Source organism: Solanum dulcamara, chromosome 1, assembly GCF_947179165.1.
Source record: "Solanum dulcamara chromosome 1, daSolDulc1.2, whole genome shotgun sequence".
In the NCBI taxonomy this organism is placed as follows: Eukaryota; Viridiplantae; Streptophyta; class Magnoliopsida; order Solanales; family Solanaceae; genus Solanum; species Solanum dulcamara.
In genome coordinates, this window is record NC_077237.1 from 9705039 (window position 1) to 9726695 (window position 21657).

Here is a 21657-nt window from a genome sequence, read left to right on the forward strand (position 1 = left end):
AACTGATGCGATGTCCTTGAATGACTTGACTCACCATAGCAGCCAGATTATCTCCACCTGTACCCACAGGTACGTAAATGTCATCCAAAGCTTTTATCAAAGCATGTCTGTGCTGTTGTGAGCTCATCAACAATGCCCAAACAGAAATTTGGGCAGGTACTTTCTCCAGATGTTTCACAATAGAATACTCTTTTGGATGCATCTTCCGCCAAAACTCTTCAGCCTCAGCTTCACTGATCGGTCTTTTTTGTTGATTTTTTTTATGCCCCCCCTTGAGCCAATTCTTCTGGAGTGTAACACCTACCAGACCGCGTCATTCCCTGAGTTGCTGCAGCTTCGATCACGAACTTCTTTTGGTTAGGAATTTCTTTCAGCACCAAAGCAACAACCTTTTGAGGTGTCAAAATCACAAAATTCGATTTCTCCTTTATGCTAAGTGAAGCCACAGCCATTTCAAGACTGTTATGATAGGCTGGGACTATGGCTTTTGTTCCACACCAATCTTCTTCCATCTCAATCATATGGATATTAACCCTTCCATGCTTCGGCAAAGGATTACTGTTGACATTAGGGGCGGCGGTTTAGAGAGTAACGACCTCACGATCAATTAAATCCTGAATTTTATGCTTCAAATTGACACAAGTTTCAGTATCATGCCCGACACTGTTGGAATAATACGCACATATTTTGTCAGCTCTGTAGAATCTAGAGCTTGTATCAACCAGTTTAGGTGCAATTGGATAAATAATGCCTGCATCTCTTAATCTTTCGAACAACTTAGTCCGACTTTCCACTAGAGGAGTAAAAGTCCTAGCGGGCCTATTCTCAAAATTGGATTGGGAAAGGTTGTAGTTATTTTGCGGAGGTGGGGGTACATGATGATAACTTGGACGATTTTGGCGAAGAGGTGTGGGAGTTTGGAATCTTGGATACTGTTGGGTTTGATATTTTGGTGGTTGAGTCTGGTAGTTTGGCCGGGTAATTTGGTATTGTGGTGCTGCATAGTAAGAAGGTGGAGTTTGATAACTTTGGAACGGGGCTTCATAATTTGGGGGTGGAGTTTGGTAACTGGAAGGTGGGGTTTGGTAGTTTGGGGGTGGAGTTTGGTAACTGGAAGGTGGGATTTGGTAGTTTGGTTGGGTGTAGTAAACTTGGTATGGATTTTGTGGATCTCGTGGATAGGTCTTGAAAGTTGTAGGTTTTCCTGGTTTGCTGTTGGCAAACCTCCTCCCTTCACGTATGTAGGAGATGGTAGATATATCCTCTCTTTTCTTTTTAAACAGTCCCAAAGACCCAGTTGAGGAGGCTACACGAGCTACTTTTCTGGTCTTGAGCCCATCTTCGATAGTCTCGCCTACCTTGACTATCTCGGTAAATTTTGCTCCAACGAGCAACATCAATCTTTCATAGTATTCGGGCTCTTGCATGCGTAAAAATACTTCCACGATCTCTTTCTCTATCATGGGAGGTCGAACTCTGGCGGCCTCTTTCCTCCACCTGTATGCATATTCGCGATAGCTTTCAGTGGATTTCTGTTTGATTTTTTCAAAGAATATCGATCGGGAAGGATCTCCACATTGTACGCAAACCTTTCGATAAAATCTTTGGCCAGAGCATTCTAATTAGACCATTGTTTTATTTCTTGGGCGCTGAACCATTCCAAAGCCTTTCCGCTTAAACTTTGGCTAAAGAGCCGCATTAGTAAAGCTTCGTTCTTCCCAACTCCTACTAGTTGATCGCAATACGCTCTCAAATAAGCCAAAGGATTTCCGGTTCCTCCAAAAGTATTAAATTTTGGCACTTTGAACCCCTCGGGAAGGTCTAAATTCGGGTGAATACACAAATCTTCGTAATTTAATCCTGCCATATCCGGAGTGTAATGAAACTCCTTCATAGCTTTCATGATCTCCTCTTTCATATTCCATTTGGTTGTCTCTTCCTTCACCTTCCACTCCTTTTCCTGTTCCTCATAGTGATCAAGTTCAGAACCGTTAACATAAGGTTCATTTGGGATTGGGATTTGAAAAGCTGTTTTTTGAGGTGAGGGGTGGGTAAATAGGGTATTTTGTGTATTTTGAGGAACTTGGTAATTTTGGGGAAATGTCTAACGGTTAGTATGCTGATTTTGATGATGGGAAAAGGTTTGTGGGTTGTTAACATTTTGGATTTGTGGGGGAGAACGAGCTTGATGATTGGTATTTTATGGGGGAGGAAAGGTTGGAGGATCGGTACTTTGAGGGTGAGGTGGCGTTTGGTAGGAAGCAGAAGCATGATGGGGTTTTGAGGCAGTGAGGTCAACAATGAAGGTATTTCGAGCGGGGTTTAAGGATGGGTTTTGAACGTGTTCCGTACTTAAATTTGGAGAAGGGAAGTGAAATGGAGGTCTTCCTTCGCTTGGAACCGGCGTGTTGGTGGTGATAGCCAAATTTGACAATTCTCGATTTTTTGTATCTCAACTCTCATCTCGGCGATTTGTTGCACCAACTGTGCAATCAACTCATTTTGTTCAGCGACGACAGGGTCTGTCACAACAATCTCTGTCGAACCAGCATTGTCATTATTGCCAGTCATTTTTATTTTCTCTACTAACAGATTTTGATCGGGGAAGGAATCTTTAGAAGCCTTTGATCTCGTAAAATAAGGGTGCTCGGCCAGTTTATCAACACAGATCAATTTTAAATACCTTGCTAAAGAAAAACAAATCAAAAACAAATATGTTAGTCTTTGTTCATAGCACGTAATGCAAAATATCACATATAATGAAGCAGATAAACACCTAAGACACATAAACAGTTATTGCGCTTCCTAAACAGATGTGTGACCCTTTTGTGCCAAGGGTAGGCCTAGCGATTTGAAGGATGTATATGTTTTCTTAAGCCAATTCATTATCCCCAAAGTAAAAAATATTCAACATGTTTAACGTATCCCAAAACAGGTATAGAAGTTCAGAATGGAAACAACAAAACAAATTACAAATAGAAGCAATCCCACACAGGGGATGATAATGAACTTTACACTTCTTCTGATCCTTCACTGAATTTGTTTTTCTTGGCTATGCTGACCTCTTCCCATATGGCATATCTGTTTGCCCATAGATGATCGCTACCTAGCTGATCCCCTTCTTGATGCCTGAACCTTTCTATGGACTGGATCTGTTGCTCCATGCCATCATCTAACTCAGACATGCATTGTCTTGCTCTTTGTAACTCTTGCTTTAGTTGGTCTATGACTTTGGCGTCATCTGACTGTCGGCGTTGATGATCTAATTCATTTTTCTCATATTTCTTTTGGAGCTGATAGAGTCGAACGTGATAGGGGACATTCGGTCCTGATTCGATGGTTTTGATGAGGTTATTCTTTATCCATTCCCTGTACTCCGCAGAACACTCAGGTTTAAATCTATTCGGCAACGACTCACCCAACACCCTTCGAGTTTTCCATGTTCTAAGTATCTGTTCATCGAAAGAGACTTGGCCATTTTCGTGGTCTGTTGCAAACTTTCTCATACTCGTGGTTTGTGGAAGTTCTTGTTTTCCTCCTAGTTGTCTAAGGACTCGAGCGGGGGAATATGGTCGGGTTCCTCTTAATCCGGTTAATATTAAGTAAGGGACCTTTTCCCCTCGAATCGTTATTTTCTCTGGCAGCACCATACTCTTGATTGACCATTGCACATTTTCTTCTCTTAATCCCTGAAGCCTTGGATACCAGAATTTTTGACCTCCAGTTCTATGAAAATGATTGCAATATAACCACCAACCGTGACCTTCAAGTTCATCTGATCGTCTCAAAGGATCTGGATGTTCCGGAGCATCAGCTTTGAGTAAATGTCACATCATCCACCATTGAAGTATCAGATTACATCCCTAAAAGAATCGTCCACCATCTTTAAACTTATCCAACGCTCGATAAATGTCTGCAAGAATCATGGGCGCCAAAGTGTAGTACTTGGTTGAGGACCCGTAGTTTACCCCATTGAAGATGGCATGAGTGACCATTACTACACTTGGATGGATAATATAGTTTGGTCCTTGGGGAGACACCATTGTCCCAAGTAGGCATATTGCAAACGCAAGGGGACGTGTTTCCTTCCATTTTTCCTCTGAGACAAATTCATCTTGATACTTTTCGAAAGCCCTCGCTCGTCCAAATCGAGTGTAAAGTTTTTGGAGTGGGATGTTTGGTCCGGAAAGCCTATCCATCCATTTAGCTTTGACAAGTGAAAGTTTTTCTTTTATCTTGTCAAAATCTCATATTTTAGGAATAAGGAGGTCATTGTCAGGCTTATGTTTTCGTTTGTTACACATGCCTATACTTTCGTAGCTAGCAAGGATTTCCTCGATAGTTGGGGTCATTTCTACTTCCCCGAATCTAAACACCATGTTATCACTATCCCAGAATTTCACCATTGTTCCAACTAAATGAGGCCAAGCTTCCATTTCCATAATTGACGGGATGTGGCCTATGTGACTTCGAACCTTTTTCTTATCTTCGTTGTTCATGAATTTCCACCACATTCGGAGGTAAGGATGAGGTATAGTCACCATCCGGATTCTCAAGGGTTCGCCTATCGGGTCCATCCTACAAAAGAAAATAAATTACCCCACCCCTATTAGATAATTGATTTGCTTAAAATGACATATTCATCCTTCAATTAAACACATAGGCATGATTGCCTTTTATTGACCAATATGCCAAATAGGCACAAGGTGGGCTTCTAATGGGCCCAATACGCCTTGGGTATTGGGTCTTCCTAGGTCAATGCGCTAAATCAGGGTTTTGGTTTCGCTCTATGCTAGTTTGACTAAGAGTGGCTTTTGCAAGACTGGTAACCCAAGCGGACAACTTAGACTGGAACTTACGACAACCATTGGACGCATGGCGTATCAATAAATTATCGGTCATTCCGAAAAGGGTTAAGTATAAAAAGTCCGGCTGCGGTTCCGCAAAACCATTCTTTAATATACTATATGTTTAATAGAAAGATGCCATGAAATGCAAATGACAATTTAATATAAAAACTAAACACGTAGGGTGCAATTAAGGAAAACAGGAATTACTAATTATTACAAATTCAAATAGTTAGTCAAATAAACAATCAAATCTAATGGGTAGAACCTAATTATTCCCCAACAGAGTTGCCATTTCTGTTATGTCGGAAAAAGACGAGTTTAAAATCGATTTCATCTTTTAGAGAAAGAATCAATTTTAGTAAAAGAAGAGTCGCCACTTAATTTTTTAAAGAAATTAAGAAAACTTAATTTAAAAAACTCTAACAGATTTAAGTCTTAAAAATTTAGAGAAAAAGGTACGAGGTTCATATTACTATTTTTAGAAGGTTTTAGCACTTAAAATAGCCGTTAACATGCGGTTGTCCGACGATTTAAAATTTATTTGACTAACTTTGGAAGAATGTATTTTAACAATAATTGGAGCATTAAGCAATTTGAAAAATATAAAATTTTAAAATATTTAGAATAAAAATAGATTTTGTACGAAAAATGATTAAATAAAGGAGAGATAATTTTAGTAAATCAATGAAACAAAATGGTTTCTCTTTAGGGGATTTAATTAAGTTAAATTAAACAATTAATGGTAGCATTAGTACATGATAAATAAATATCACCAACTAATTAAATAATGGTAAAAGACAAACAAAATAATATTTAAACTACCCCAAATATATACAAACAGAAATATTTAAAAATAGGGTAAAAATATTTATGTACTCATATTCTTCGGATCAACGCTGGCTTATTAATCGGGAGACAAAAATATAGTATTTTGTCATTTTTCTGCTCGGGTCGACTTCCATCATTTCCGAAGGGCCTAACTACCCCTACCCCTCCTATGTTCATTTGTTATTATAATCCTAGAGCGATCTAAAAGAAATAATAAAATTAACGTCCTAAAAGGTGTCTAACGTCCCAACTTAATATCCAAAAGGCATTGAACGTACTATTAGGGTGAGTTTTAGACTAAAGAAAATATAGTCATCCTAATTAGACACATCGCCAAACAAAACAGATGGGACGAGCAGTTAGCAGATAAAATCTTAAGTAAGCCTCTAAATTAATTATTTAGCATGCTTAAAAACACAAATAAATAGTGAAAATTATAATAATTATATGTGTGTGCATACAATCAGATGTACGAGATTTAATGAAAAATTCAAACATGATAAAATAAAGACATTCTTGATAATTTTTAATTATTAACTAATAACATTTATAAAATCCTACTAACATGAGTTTTAGTTAATAACATGCTGAAGATTTATTAAAATACTATAGATATGATTTTTAAATGAGATGAAAATTCATTAAAACGTAGACATGGTTTCAAAAATGGAATAATATAATAAATATTTATTAGAATCTTATAAACATGGTTTCAATACATAATATCATGGTAAAATATTTATTAAGGTTCTTGGCATAGTTTCGATGTAAAAATAATATGATAAATAATTATTAAAATTCTATTGGTGTGATCTCTAAATAAAATATCAAAGGAAAATCTTTCAAGCTAGGAATTATTTCATATTGAAACTACCTAATAACATTTTGCAAATATTTATTACATTCATATAATGAGCTTAAAAAATATTCCGTAAGGCCTATAATATTATAAATACTTAAATATTCATTGAGTCCTATAGACATGATTTGCTATATGATTTCCAAATGACTAGCATGTTAAAAATATTAATTAAAATATATTTAAACAGGATATAATTAAAATTGTAAATCCTATGAACATGATGTTACACAAAATGGCATTTAAATCTAAATATGATTATCATCACATTTAAAATTATTTAGTAGATCCTACATATATAATGTCTAAATAGTTAATATTATAAAGCTATTATTTGAAACTATATTCATGGTTTTAAACTTAAAATACAGGTATAAAGTAGAAATATCATCAAAGTAATTATTTAATGAGATTTGTCATAAACAAATATAAGACATATAAAATAGATAAATTATTTTTTAAAACATATATGATGATAAACAATATTTAACAAACTATTCTTAGATCATTTTTATTTTATTATTTTTTATTAAAGCAAACCTCTTGTAAAAAATGAAATTTTCGTATCGTGAATAAATGGACCTAAGCATGGGATATGAATATTATAACTAGATCACAGTATCTAAAACACACATAAATTTATGATAAACTAAAAAATAAATAAATAAAGCAAGTAGCAAGTATATCCCCTCCCATATATCTTCCCCTTTTTATTATATACAAAATTTATTATTACATGCCAAAATAATTAAGAGAGAATAATTTTCAAATAGAAATAATAAAACAAGAAACTAGAACTATTTGAATCCTGTTCCAAATGAACTCTTCATGTCTTGAACTTTGAAATCTAAACCCTGGATACCTTAGTTAGGAAGAAAGGCAAATAGAATCTAACTTGTGATGTTGAGAAACAAACAAAATAATAATAAAGTATGTAAGAAATTTTTCTTATTGTCTTTTCTTTTCGTTTTAGGTGTGTAAGAGATATAAAGTAAAATATATTTTTTGTTCTTTTCCTTTCTCTACTCTTTGTGTTTTTGTTTTGTGTTCTTGTCTTTCTCTCTCCATTTTTTTATTTTTTTATTTTTGTCTTTCCCTTTATATAAATAAATCAATGGGTAATCAAAGACCGTAAAATCAACCTAGGCAACTGTCAAGATTACTTATTTTAACCTTTTCCCCCAAAAGTCCATGAGACTTAAATGAGATGCCAAATTTTCAAAACAAATCTGATTTTCAAGATCCAATTTCAATTTTTTTTCAAAAGTATGCTTCAAAAGTCAAAAAGTTTTGTCAGAGGGACCCACCAATAATAATTGCAATGAAATTATTCAACCACGTAAAAAATCAAACTTTTATCAGTGTAATAATATTTCAGATTTCACAAGCAAACAAAATCAAAGTATGAATCCAAACAAAATATAAAAATATTACAACTTTAGTGATCTAGAGGTATGAAATGTTTATTCACTGTGACGTCAGTTTTTAGTGTATAAAGCTTTAAAATGGCAAAGTTGCTCAAGCGTCAAATGTGTATGAACTATAATGTCCAAACAATAACTAAAAAGTCTGCCTTATATGATGAACAGATGACATAGTAACAATAGATAAAGAAAAGAAATTGTTCCTCCCAATCCCATCCATATTCCTAGGATTCAATTGATTGATATTACCATAAATATATGATTGAAATAATCAAGTTAGCCAAATATGGGGCTAAGTCAGTGTTTTCCAAAATAAACAAGTAACAAGGAGCTCAAATTGTAAGGAAAGCAACAAGTCATACAAAATTCACCCTAAATAACTTATAGCTTGCCAAAGAAATCAAATCAAGATATATTAGTATCAAATAATCGATCATGTATCACATCAATTAAACAGTAGAAATATCATAGCAAGCTTCTTCATATCTGCTGGAGCTAACCAAGTTTTGCAGATACCATTTCATCAAGCAAAATGCCCTATGATTCTAAAATCCTTAGCTTACTCAAAACAAGTAACAATCTGTTATGAACAACAATCATCAACCGTACAGAACTACATTTGAAAGTTTTATTTTGTATAGAACAATATAAGAGGAATAAGTGTTGAAAAATATTGAACAAAATTAACACCAAAGATAAATAAATTTTCGGCTTTTAGAATCCTTTCAAGAAGAAATGGGTTTTGAGCAGAATCATCAACCACACACATAATAAATCTAAAATATTGAATTGTGACGAATGAACAAACACCTGGAACGGATCTGTCGAGATCCGTTTCAAAAAACCAAAACTTTAAACTTTGTTCCTCGATGGTGTTCGTCGTTGTCTCAATCTTCACCGGAGTTCGTTGTCCATCGTGCTGCTACTGCTGTGCTGCCGCTTTCGTGTCGCCGGAGGTCGTTGGAGTTGCTCGCTGACGAATATGTTGTCCGCCATTGCTCGTCGTCGTTGCTGCCGCTGGTTCGCTGCTGCTGTCACTGGTTCGCTGCTGCTGCTTCTGCGTTGGTGGTGCGAGGGAAGAGAGGTGACATGGTGGTGGTTTCGCGAGGGAGAAGAGTTAGAGAGGGAGGCGACGGCTCTTCTTCTCTCTTGTTGGAGAAGAAGATGAATAGAGAGAGAGTCCAAAAGATTAGGGACCAAAATAGAAAAGAAACAAATTAGTTTTTAGGGTTCTTGGGTTTGGATAAGATCAAAACGTGGCCATCGATTTAAGAAGTAATGGATGATTGAGATTAAACCTGGGATTTTAAAATTATATCATTACTTGTATATATACTATGTATGTATATATATATATGACGTACGTATGTATATAATACGTACCAAAATAGATGCATAATTAACACAATTAAATAAAATATCCAATAAACTTAATTAAATAATAATTTTAATGCACGTGTATATAACGTATTAAAATAGACATGTAATATGAACAAGTAAATTACAAAATAAATTTAGTTAACAAATATTTTTTATATAAAGGAAACACACACGTATATAATATATGCTAAATAGACACGCAAAATATTTGAACGTATGAGGCTCGTTATTTAAAAAAAAAAAAACAGTAAAGATAATAGTTATAAAATTAATAAATAGCTTAAATATTGTAAATTACGAACGTGAAAATATACGATTTATTGGGTAAAACTAAATATAAATTATTTATTTAATAAAGAAATAATTTTGAAAAAAATGCCTATTTATTAAGACAGTAATCCGAAAAGTAGTTATGAGTTGGTCAAAATTGGGTGTCAACACATATAATATTGAATATGATGTATAACTAATACTAAGACTAAAAATTCTACCAAATAAATGATTAAATAATACCATAACTAATACATATATTAGATTTTTTATTACATTCTACCAAACGACCTCTTAATGAGCTAAATATAAATGATTAAGATTCAAACTTAAAAAATAAATATATTTAATGACTGAGATTTAAATAATTAAAATTCAAACATTCATTGAGTTAAAATGCAAACAAATAAGATTTTTAGTATCTCATGTTTGATTTTTTAATTATTTTTTTTTTTGGGAAAAGGAGTAGTAAATAATTTCAAAACATGACACTATTTTGTACTGCCTATAAAGGAAAATAATGAACTTTTTTTTTTTTTACTTTTTCTTATAATTCCTTAAATTAATTGCTCTAACAATTACTACTACTACTATAATTTATGGACCATAAAATATGATTGAAAAGCTTGTCCTTTTTGAAAACTTTAGCATCTTAACGTTGAAGGCAAATTTGTCATTTTGGTGTTGTTGCAATTTTAAATTTCAAATTCAAAATTCCTGCAACCAAATATTTACAGCAATAATAAATTATTTTCATCAGAAAAAGAATAAATTAAAAAAAATAATATTAAAATTCAGAGGCTTCTTTTTCTCTTTGTATATAAAATGCTTACCCTATAGTCTTCAGATTCCTCATTTTGTATTCTCCATTTCCCCAAACAGCGTCTTCGAAGCCGCCGGCCATAGTCTCCGGTTGCTTTGCTAAATTTCCGGCGACCACTTTCCGATCTCCTCTCACTTCCCGGTAAGTCAAGATCTGGTCTTTCTTATCCTTTTTTTTTTCTATTGTAGATTTTTTTGTTGGATTGAGCTATGTGACAATGCCAAGAAAATTGTGAGATGCATGTGGGTTTTCTGTTTTGAGATCTATAAAAGTTGTAAAAGAGATTGAATTTGTTTATGAGAAATGTGTATTTTTTATTTCTTGGATTCAACTAGTTAGATGTAGTAATCTTGGGTATTTGAAGGTTGAGCTAATTATAATTCTGGATCTGATGAAGTGGATCTATATTGAGGTTGATCTGCTATGGATTTTCCTTGATCTACTGTTTGATTCCAGTTCAAATTGGTTTGAATGGTGCTCTGTAGCTTTGTTGTGGTGATTGATGAATAAATCTTGTTAAAAAAGTAGAAGAAAAAGCTTTCTTTTTGTTGGAACTGAAGTTGATTATGCCTTTGGCTTTCTGATTACTTTATATATCAATTAGATGTAGCTTAGTTGAAAATGAATGTGGAGTGATTAAGGGGTTTTGCTGTTTGATTTTTTCTTCTCCCGTTTTATTCGAGGAGAAGCTATGATTTTTAGTCTGAGAAGTATGCGATGTAGTGTCATTTGGATTTACTGGATTGATAGGTAAAGCATCTGAGTTTTAAGATATTTTCACTTTGGATTTCCCCTTTATCTATATTGGGATGTTAATTGAGACGTATGCAATGTATTGCCATTTCGATATGCTTTCTTGATAGGTTAAAAGTCCAAGGTTTACAATACACAATTTGGATTCACCTCTCATCTATATTGGGATATTATCTAATTCTGTAATATAGCTAAATGCACTTATCTTGCTGAGGTTTATTACCGTATCTGGATTTAGGATTGCTTATTAATGCTCTGTTCGTATTGACAGTTGAATTGAAAATGGCTGACGGTGAGGATATCCAGCCCCTTGTTTGTGACAATGGAACTGGAATGGTGAAGGTTAGTTCTTATTTTTTTACTTTTATGTTTTTTAAAGACGGACTCATGATAGTTAAACACTTTATTTACGATGTATCTTGTTATATTTGTGAGATGTTTCTAATTTTTTTGGTGAACAATTTGATTTTTAAATGTAGGCTGGATTTGCTGGTGATGATGCTCCTAGAGCAGTGTTCCCTAGCATTGTTGGTCGTCCTCGCCACACTGGTGTTATGGTTGGAATGGGACAGAAGGATGCATATGTTGGTGATGAAGCTCAATCCAAGAGGGGTATCTTGACCTTGAAATACCCAATTGAGCATGGTATAGTCAGCAACTGGGATGATATGGAGAAGATATGGCATCATACTTTCTACAATGAGCTTCGTGTTGCCCCCGAGGAGCACCCTGTTCTGCTCACTGAAGCACCTCTCAACCCTAAGGCCAACAGAGAGAAAATGACTCAGATTATGTTTGAGACCTTCAACGTTCCGGCTATGTATGTTGCTATTCAGGCTGTGCTTTCGTTGTATGCTAGTGGTCGTACAACTGGTTAGTATCAGTCCTCTCGTGATCCAAATCTTCCTTTGATTGAAAGTTTTTTTTTTGATCTGACATTATGAGTATCTTTTGACAGGTATTGTGTTGGACTCTGGTGATGGTGTGAGTCACACTGTCCCTATCTATGAGGGTTATGCTTTGCCACATGCCATTCTTCGTTTGGATCTTGCTGGCCGTGACTTAACTGATAACCTGATGAAGATCCTCACTGAGAGAGGTTACATGTTCACCACCACTGCTGAACGGGAAATTGTCCGTGACATGAAGGAAAAGCTTGCCTATGTGGCTCTTGACTATGAGCAGGAGATTGAAACTGCCAGGAGCAGCTCCTCCATCGAAAAGAACTATGAATTGCCTGATGGACAAGTTATTACCATTGGTGCTGAGAGGTTCCGTTGCCCAGAGGTCCTCTTCCAGCCATCCATGATTGGTATGGAAGCTGCAGGTATCCATGAGACTACCTACAACTCCATTATGAAGTGTGATGTTGATATCAGGAAGGACCTCTATGGTAACATTGTGCTCAGTGGTGGCTCAACCATGTTCCCTGGTATTGCTGATCGTATGAGCAAGGAAATCACTGCCTTGGCTCCCAGCAGCATGAAGATTAAGGTTGTTGCTCCACCGGAGAGAAAGTACAGTGTCTGGATTGGAGGATCCATCCTTGCATCACTTAGCACCTTCCAGCAGGCAAGCCTTTGTTTTTTTTTTCCACATTCTCTTGCATATATCTTTGCCATTTTAAACTGCATTTTCAACTGTGTTGTGGCTAAACTTAAACTTGTTCTGTGCTTTATCAGATGTGGATTTCTAAGGGCGAGTACGATGAGTCTGGTCCATCCATTGTCCACAGGAAGTGTTTCTAAGGTGCTGCTGCTATTTTTACTTGTTTGCGAGTTCCTTTTTTTTGTTCTTTCCCGCTAAAGCTATTATGTCAACCACAGTGAACTCAGGTCTGCTGTTATAGGCAAGTCTTTGAGATGGGGCTATGAAAGAAGGGCGATTAAAAACATTGTACTACTGCTGATACTATTTCATGTTTCCAATGCAATGATGGTTTATATTCTGTACACATTTGACAGAGTGCAAGCCTCTTTTGTCTGGAAATATCCCTTCTTGAACTTGAACTCTTTAGATCGTTTGTAGTTGGAGAGAGTGATTGTGGTGTTGTTTATTATTTTGTTGGGGTCTTTTCTTTCATTTTCTCTGTTTTGCTATTCTATGGTACTACTTTTTTATCTTGGGAACAAATATGTCAATATTTATTGAATGAGAATTTTTGTAGTATTTTCAGACTTTGGAAATCTGTTGTGTAGTTTATGTGGATGATGTGGGGATTGAAATTTCTGTGGTCATATCTGTTCTTTTATGATATGGCAATGCATGGCGTTTTCATCTGAATTAGGAGGGAATTAATTGAGTTTGGCTTTTGTTTGAGATGGGACAAACTGGCCATATAGATAATCCATTTCTTGTTAGGCCAATGTTTTTTCAATTATAACAGATATTGACAAAGAATATATAAACACAATTTTGAGAAGAAGGAATTACACTCCCTATCACAACCAAATAATAATAAAAAAAGGAGAAATTATTATACTACAAATCTCTTGCCTATAAATTTGTGGTGGAATAATTATTCCTTGTTGGCTAATGCCAATCTTCTGCCTATGGCAAGGCTTATGATAAAGTGTTTGATCCTAATAGGTGAAACGACATTGTTGGGTAAGACCTATAAGGAGTTGGGTGGTCCGGATTGGAGTCATGATCGAATATGACATTTATTTTGTGGACTTAATTAAGAAAGAAAGTTGCATTTTTTCTATCAACTTTACCTTTTAACATAATAATAAATGTTTGATCCTAACATTCCTATTTCAAATTGATCTTATTCTTTCAAAATTATTCTTGTTTACATAACCTAAAACCATTAATAAGTTTTTCTTTGATTAAAGGTAAGCTAATAAAAACACTCTTTACTTAAGAATGAGTAGTTTCTCAAGGGGTGTACATTGCTTCGGCATAAATACTATTCAAATATTTACAAACAGTGAATATTTGCATATATTTGTTAGACATGAGTATTTACTCTTGTCATTTCATTTTATTTGGCTTGATTTAGAGTAAAAAAAATATCAAACTAACTAATATTTGTTACATTGAATCTTCAATTATTTTAAGAGAAAATTTTATATGTTTAAAATTTACGTAAAAAGTGATAATCAAACACAACTTGTTAACTTTCACAAACCTTTTTCTTTTTCAATTTTAACTTGGAATTCTCCTTTTTTTTCTTCTAACTTTAACAAAAGAATGTTGTCCAAATCAATGTTTCCTTAATTAACTCAAGACATAAAATATTCTGGAAGATGCGTGAATCGTACAATAATATATTTTTATGTCTTGGTAGGTGATCATGTGGAGAGGTTGCAATTTATTTTTTATTTTAAAAAGGCATTATTTAATTAAAGTAATTAAAAGGTTTGATTTAATACTACTAATTAAAGATAACACAGCTGTACATGATAGACGCTTTTTCTTTGCTCTTTTAGGGATTTGGTCCAGTCATAAGAAACCAGCTCATGTAAAATTAGACGCATGTCACGGATTTGAATTTTGTGCCCAAAAAATATAATAGAAAGGGCTTACAAAATACATTGTATTCACACGTATATAAAATCTAATTCTAACTAAATCATATGAATATAATATCTAATTGTAACTATATATGTATATATGTGTGGTAAATATGTATGCGTGTGTTTTCAAAGTAGAAATTAAATGTATGTGTGCCAACTATATTTGTATATATCTTTTCAAAGCACAAGCTGGATGTATGTGTGTATGTAAAGACACCAGTTGTATGTGTGACCAACTTGATCAATATACAATAACAACAATCTAGTGAAATTCCATAACGTGGGGTTTAAGAAGATAAAGTGTACCCAGACCTTATTCCTGTCAAGATAGGACGACTGTTTTCGAGAGACCCTCAGCTCCAAAAAAAGCATAAAAAGAGGTTATGTATATAAAATGTAAGTAAAATTTATGTTGTATGTATGAGAGATCCAACACCTAAAATGGCGATAGATGAGATCCCCGACTAAGCAATGTCAGCCAACTGAAACAGTCACGAATTCCGGCAACGGTAGACATATCAGGTTTAGATGGCCTCACCCTCCCTCCCTTTTTCCCAGTTTAGTAATTGGCATCAAATAAAAGTAAGGGTAAACTTTTATTTTTAAAAGTAGGGGTAAACTTGAGTGTATCAAGTTGGCAAATCAGTGGGTAACCAATCTTTTCAGAAATGCTCAGCACATTTTGATTATTCTCTTCTAAATAAATCCATTTACTGACTTTTTCCATGTGCTTTATTTGTTAATTAAAGATGAACATCTGAAATTTTCAACATACCATAAAATAATATAGTATATTAAATAAGAGTTTGGGACCATTACCTTCTATATATTACACTAAATTAATGTATATAATATCAGTATTGTTGATTGTCTTATCAATGATCATAATTGAACCCAACAATAACATGTTGTAAACACTGCATCTTTTAAGCAAACCCAAGAATGTTGCTTAGTTGTTTTATTTATTTATTTATTTTTCTCTTAGTAACCAAGAAATTAGAGATCACAAAATCAAGCATTAGTTGTTTGTTATTTCCATTGTAATTAAGGCACCAAAATTGCTAATTGAATTGAATTTATTCAGTTAAATATAGGTGCTGTTTGGCCCCAAGTTCTCAAATATTCTTGACAAGTTATTTTTGGGAGAAATTTTGGTGAAGTTTCACCATGCGTTTTGCCTCAAATTTTCTCAAGTTTTGGTGAAATTTCCAAAAATATTATTTTGTAACTGTAAGTTCTAAAAATGATTAAAAATACCTATAAATTTGTGTTATCATTTTATAATGAACATGTTCCGTTAAAAAAAATCTTATAACATAATTGATAACAATCAACAACAAAATAACATTATAGACAAGAGCAATACATTAATCGAATTAAAAACAAATTATTCTTTTTTCCAAATCTTGTCATTCAAACTAGTCTTTTTCGGAGGAGGTAATACCAAACTATTCTTTTATAAAATCTTTCCACATTCTACGAACAATCTCTTCCCGGCAAGCTTTCATTTCTAGATTAGATGACCGAAAAGACGAAACAATATTGTTACTTTGAGTCGATTGTTCATCATTTTCATCAACGATCATATCATCACTTTCATATTCAGTGAATATTTCATAGATAAGTTTTATTTAAGAGAGATTAATGGTATTAATTGATCGTATTAATGAAATAAGTTGGTAGATAAATATTCAGTTGAAATTAATAAATGATTGATGTTTTTATAAAATATAAAAGTTTAGGATTGTTTTTAAAATTTCCAGAATATTCCATAGATAAGTTTTATTTAAGAAGGATTAATGGTATTGATTGATCGTATTAATGGAGTAAGTTGGTAGATAAATATTCAGTTGAAATTAATAAATGGTTGATGTTTTTATAAAATATAAAAGTTTGAGATTGTTTTTAAATTTTTAAATCTTTCCAAGTTCTAGTTTCTTTTAGAACTTGGGAACTTGGAAATTTTGCCAAATATATTTGTCAAGTAATGTCAAATTGTATGGACAAATACAGTTTCCCAAAATATTTTTCAAGTTTTTCCCAAAAACTACTTGGGGTCAAACGATTACATAGAATTGATTTCTCATATGATCACCCAACTAATATTTATTATCTTAAAAAATTCACCCAACTAATATTTATTATCTTAAAAAATTAATTTTCTTAATTGAAAAAATTTGAAATCAAGAATCACATCGTAACTAATCGGTTCTCATTTCATCCTTGAGCACTATGGTGGAAAACGTAGTAGACACTACTATATGTATAATGGATATAAAAGTATATGACTTAGACACTAATTTTATAATATGATTGTAAAGAAAGCAATTTAATTAACCTCATATATTCCCTTTGTTTCGTAACTTTGAAGAGTAGAGAATTATTGGCTTTCCTTTTGATTGAAGCAAAATATAAACACATGAAACATTTCTCTTTCTTTGTCTTTTTTGTTTTATATACTTTTTATTTTCCTTAATGACAAGTTAATTTTTTAAAGTAATTGAAACAGATAGATTACTGCCATATATATATATATATAATTTAAATCTCCTAAATACAAAATTAGAGGTTGACTTAGTGGTTTAGCATGTTCAAAATTCACCTTGAGGTTTTAAATGCAAATCCTAAATACTATATTGTTATTTTTCAAACCTTTTTAGAGAAAATTCTGCATTCGCCACTTCTATCACTCATGAGTATTTAAAAATCTAGTAAGTAATTACAAACTACCCTTGGATAATATTCTTACTTGTTACTGCTATGAGAACAATACGTTTTGATGGATTTTTAGTACAAAGGTTGTAGTATCCAATTTTGAAATATCAATTCTGAATTCTGATATTGATCTTTTAAGTTCTTTAGAAGTGTAATTGGAAACTATCCCAAATAAAATAAAGATTTACATATTTGGGAATTACACTTTAATTCATGGTCAACAGAGAGAAAATGAATATAAAACTCAATTATAACACCTGTATTCATGGCCAACAGATAGAATATCAGAGAAAATTTCAACTGTTCGCATGTATGTGTCGTGAATTGTAGCACTTAAAAATGACGAAAGGCATAGTCGATGAACAACATGTAAATATCTTTATACTACCTCTTGTTAGTTTTGAGAAATGAACAAGGCTAGATTAGTCGAAATATGATTATCGTTTCAAAAATTTAAGATGTGTCCTGCTTTTTCAGGATAAGAAGGGGTGGATGAGTCAATGACTAATTTTTTTTTTTAATGTGCAGGCTACTATCAATATCATGCTATAGTAATTTATCCTATAGCCCTCGATCCAATATTGCTAGTGTACTAAACTACTAATTGCCCTAGCTAGTCCCTAGATAGATGCAAAAAGAGTATGTACTATAATAGGATAAAACAAAAATCACCTTTTGCCACAAGTTAGTATTACTCCATATGTTATTGACAAGACATTTGTGCATGCCTATTCAGCTCCCATTTCATAATTCATATTAGCTTGGTGATTATATAATTTGATTGAATTAATTAAATCTACTCCATTTGATTGTATCTTTTCCTTTTTTGTATAGCCGTATCCGTAAAAAAGACAACAATTTGTTTTAATTTGATACCAAAGAACAAGCCAAAAATAAAGAGTGTGTGTGGGTGGTGGGGTGGGGTGGTGCCGTGGTGGTGGTTACAACAGAGGTGGATGCATAATAAAAAAAAAAATAGGATAGTAATCACCCTAAATACTTGGATCAACTAGTTTATAAAACCTATACGTACAATATGGATATGTTGTGTATATTTTATACAAATAAATATATATGTACTACACATATAATATACATTCAATCCTTTAAGAAAAAACTTGACTGGAAACTGAAGATTTGATGGTAAGGACACTTAAGCAGTCAGACCCCAGGTTAAAGAATACAGAAAACGAGCCAACGGTTCAAGTTATTTATACATAACATAACATATATGTTGTCTATATTTCAGACAATGATAAATTTTCCTTCAGGGGTTTGCTTGATTTGAAGACCAAGAAAGAATGAGAACTCTCCCATAATGCTCATTTTAAATTCTCCTTTCATAAGATTTGCAAAATTCTCACACAAAGAGGTGTTAGAGCTTTCAAAAATATTATCATCAACGTATATTTGAACAATGAAAAGATTTGAATCAAGTTTTTGAGTAAAGAGAGTGGTATCAAATTTTCCTCATTGAAAATTATTTAAGTAGGAAAGTACTTAGCCGTTCATACCATGCTTTAGGGCTTGTTTCAAACCATAAAAACTATTCCTCGTTCATATATATATATATAACACTTGAATTCATGGCCAACAGAGAGAAAATGAGAGAAAACTCAATTGTTTGTGTGTATGCGTCGTTATTTGTAGCACCTAACAAGGATGAAAGGCATAGTTGATGGACAACATGTGAATATCTTTGTACTACTTCTTGTTAATCTCAAGAAATAGAAAAGGCTAAATTAATCAAAAGATGATTATCGATTCAATAATATAAGATAATGACTATATTTTTTTTTTCTATGTGCAAGCCACTATCAATATCATGCTATACTAATTTATCCTATAGACTTCGATCCAATATTGCTTTAGGGCACTAAACTACTAATTGCCCTAGCTAGTCCCTAGATTGATGCAGAAAAATATGTATTATATAAGGATAAAACAAAAATTACCTTTTGCGACAGGTTACTATTACTCCATAATAGTCCATATGTTAATGATAAGACATTTGTGCATGCCTATTCAGCTCCCATTTCATAATTCATATGGAGTGCTTTATACTAATAATTCATATACTTTATACTAATAAATATATATTTACTACACATATAATATACATTCTTTTGCAAGCCTATAATAGAGATGAATTACTACGTTCAATCCTTTCAGATAGGACTTAGCTGGGAACTGAAGATTTGATGGGAATGACAATCAAGCAGTCAAACCCCAGGTTAAAAAATAAAGAAAACGAGCCAATATTTCAAGTTATATATACACAATATAACGTATATGTTGTTTATATTTTGGACAATGTAAACTAGTTAGCCGAACGGTATAATATAATCGGGAAATGTATATCGAACTATGTTAAAATGCTTGTTAGAATTGCTTCATCTAAGGAAAACTAATTGACTTCAAAAAAATTGAGTACAAATTTATAAACTAATTTGAAGGAGCAAAGAACTTGAGAAGAAATAAAAGCAAAGAAAGAACCCATAATTAGAAATCGAATTAGAACAAGTGATGGAGTGTGATGCATTTCTGCTTTGTAATTTGTAAATTGATAAAAAATTTCCTCGTGGAATATGAAGAAAAAACAATAAAATTTAGCGCTAAAAATTGACTTTTAAAGTTTTTAAAATTTAATAACAAGTTGATTTTTGTATTTTTGGTGTTAAAATAAGAGTTGATTTTTGTATTTTTGGTGTTAAATTCTTCTATATAAATTTAATAATTACTTTGTTAATTTCTTCCAAATATATAGTAAATAAAAGATATCATATTTATCACAGTTAGAGGTGTTCACGAGTCGGTTTGGCTCGGTTATTGGTCAAAACTAAAACCAAATCAATTTAATCTGTTTCAAAATTATTAAAATCAAACCAAATCAAATAAAATATACATTCATCGGTTTGGTTGTTATAGGTTTCGATTTGGTTTGGTTTGGTTGTTCGGTTATTAACTATACACAGAAATAAAATAAAAGATTCATTCAAAAGAGAAAAAAAAGACAATAATTCATTCAAAAAAATAAATTGTCTTCGTTGCATTTTGGATCTTATAATTCTTATACCCAAAACTTTAATTATGTTTAACTTTCTGCTTATATTGTTAGCTAATCCAATGTACTAAACAACATAAACTTACTGAATAATGCATAAGCTAATGATATAGTTGTACTAATAAAAGACGTATCTTATCTTACTATTTTAAATTAGTGTACTGTATTTTTTTCCATAAAAAAGTGTTCACAAAAAATAATATATATATATATATATTCTTCCATTTTTTTGAACAAAACCAAAACCAAATTAACCAAATATTATCGGTTTATAAAAATGTAAAACCAAATCAAACCAAACCAAATAAAAAATTAATTTATTTGATTTGTTTGATTTGATTTTTCGATTTGAATCAGTTTTTATCCAAACCTTGAACACCCCTAATCATCGTTATGAAAAAATAGTTTATTTTAGATTATAGTGAGAAGTGAGACACACGTTTAAATGCTTAAAATATAATTTTTAGAAAGTGGATTATTTTCCTCTTAGAATAATTTACCCCAATAGCAGAAACACAGTTGACTTTAAATCATTATTCTTCTCAATTTTAGTTGAAATAGATTATTTGTCATTAAGGGAGAGGCAATTTTTCTCCTTAACACTGGCTAAAATTATCAGTGGACTTGTCTGTTCTTGCTTTAATAATTGATATAGTGCAATTATATTTCTTCTTTTTTGGTGATTTGTCTACTCACATAACATTAATATAAGAGTAAATTCTTGTCCAGTTAATACCTTAATTTTCCCATTAGTCTTGTCAGGGGAGGGGAGGAGCTAGTATTCCGCATGTGAATTCTGTCGAATTAGTAGAGATTTTGTTCAAATAATATATTTGTAGATTATTTTTTTTTATTCGATATATAAATAAAAAATATAATTCTAGACGCATTTGTATACATCTTGAGAGGTAGAAGGGGGGAGGGGGATGAGGAGTGTTGGAGGCCGGTGGAGAGCACACAATGATCAATTCTTTCCATTGCATCCTATGATGAATTATAACATTTCTTTATTTCCATCTAGGAATATTTTAAAAGATAAACCCCTGCTACTTGTTAACATATATTCTCTTGATTTCCATTTGTATAGTGTTCCAAATAAATAAATTAACACAATTTATTTCTGACAGGAAGAAGAGGTTAATTTAGAAAAGGAATTTTAATTTATATACA

The 21657-nt window shown here is 32.6% G+C and overlaps 1 protein-coding gene across 1 annotated transcript; it reads left to right on the forward strand.

Annotated features, from left to right (window-relative positions):
• Window positions 1–10376: 10376 nt before the first annotated feature.
• On the forward strand, window positions 10377–13373 carry LOC129901343 (actin-7). The gene is made up of 6 exons (XM_055976495.1): window positions 10377–10575; window positions 11459–11529; window positions 11667–12060; window positions 12146–12759; window positions 12870–12936; window positions 13014–13373. The coding sequence occupies exons 2-5, from the start codon at window positions 11470–11472 to the stop codon at window positions 12933–12935; spliced, it is 1134 nt and encodes a 377-aa protein (XP_055832470.1). The 5' UTR covers window positions 10377–10575; window positions 11459–11469; the 3' UTR covers window position 12936; window positions 13014–13373.
• Window positions 13374–21657: the final 8284 nt, after the last annotated feature.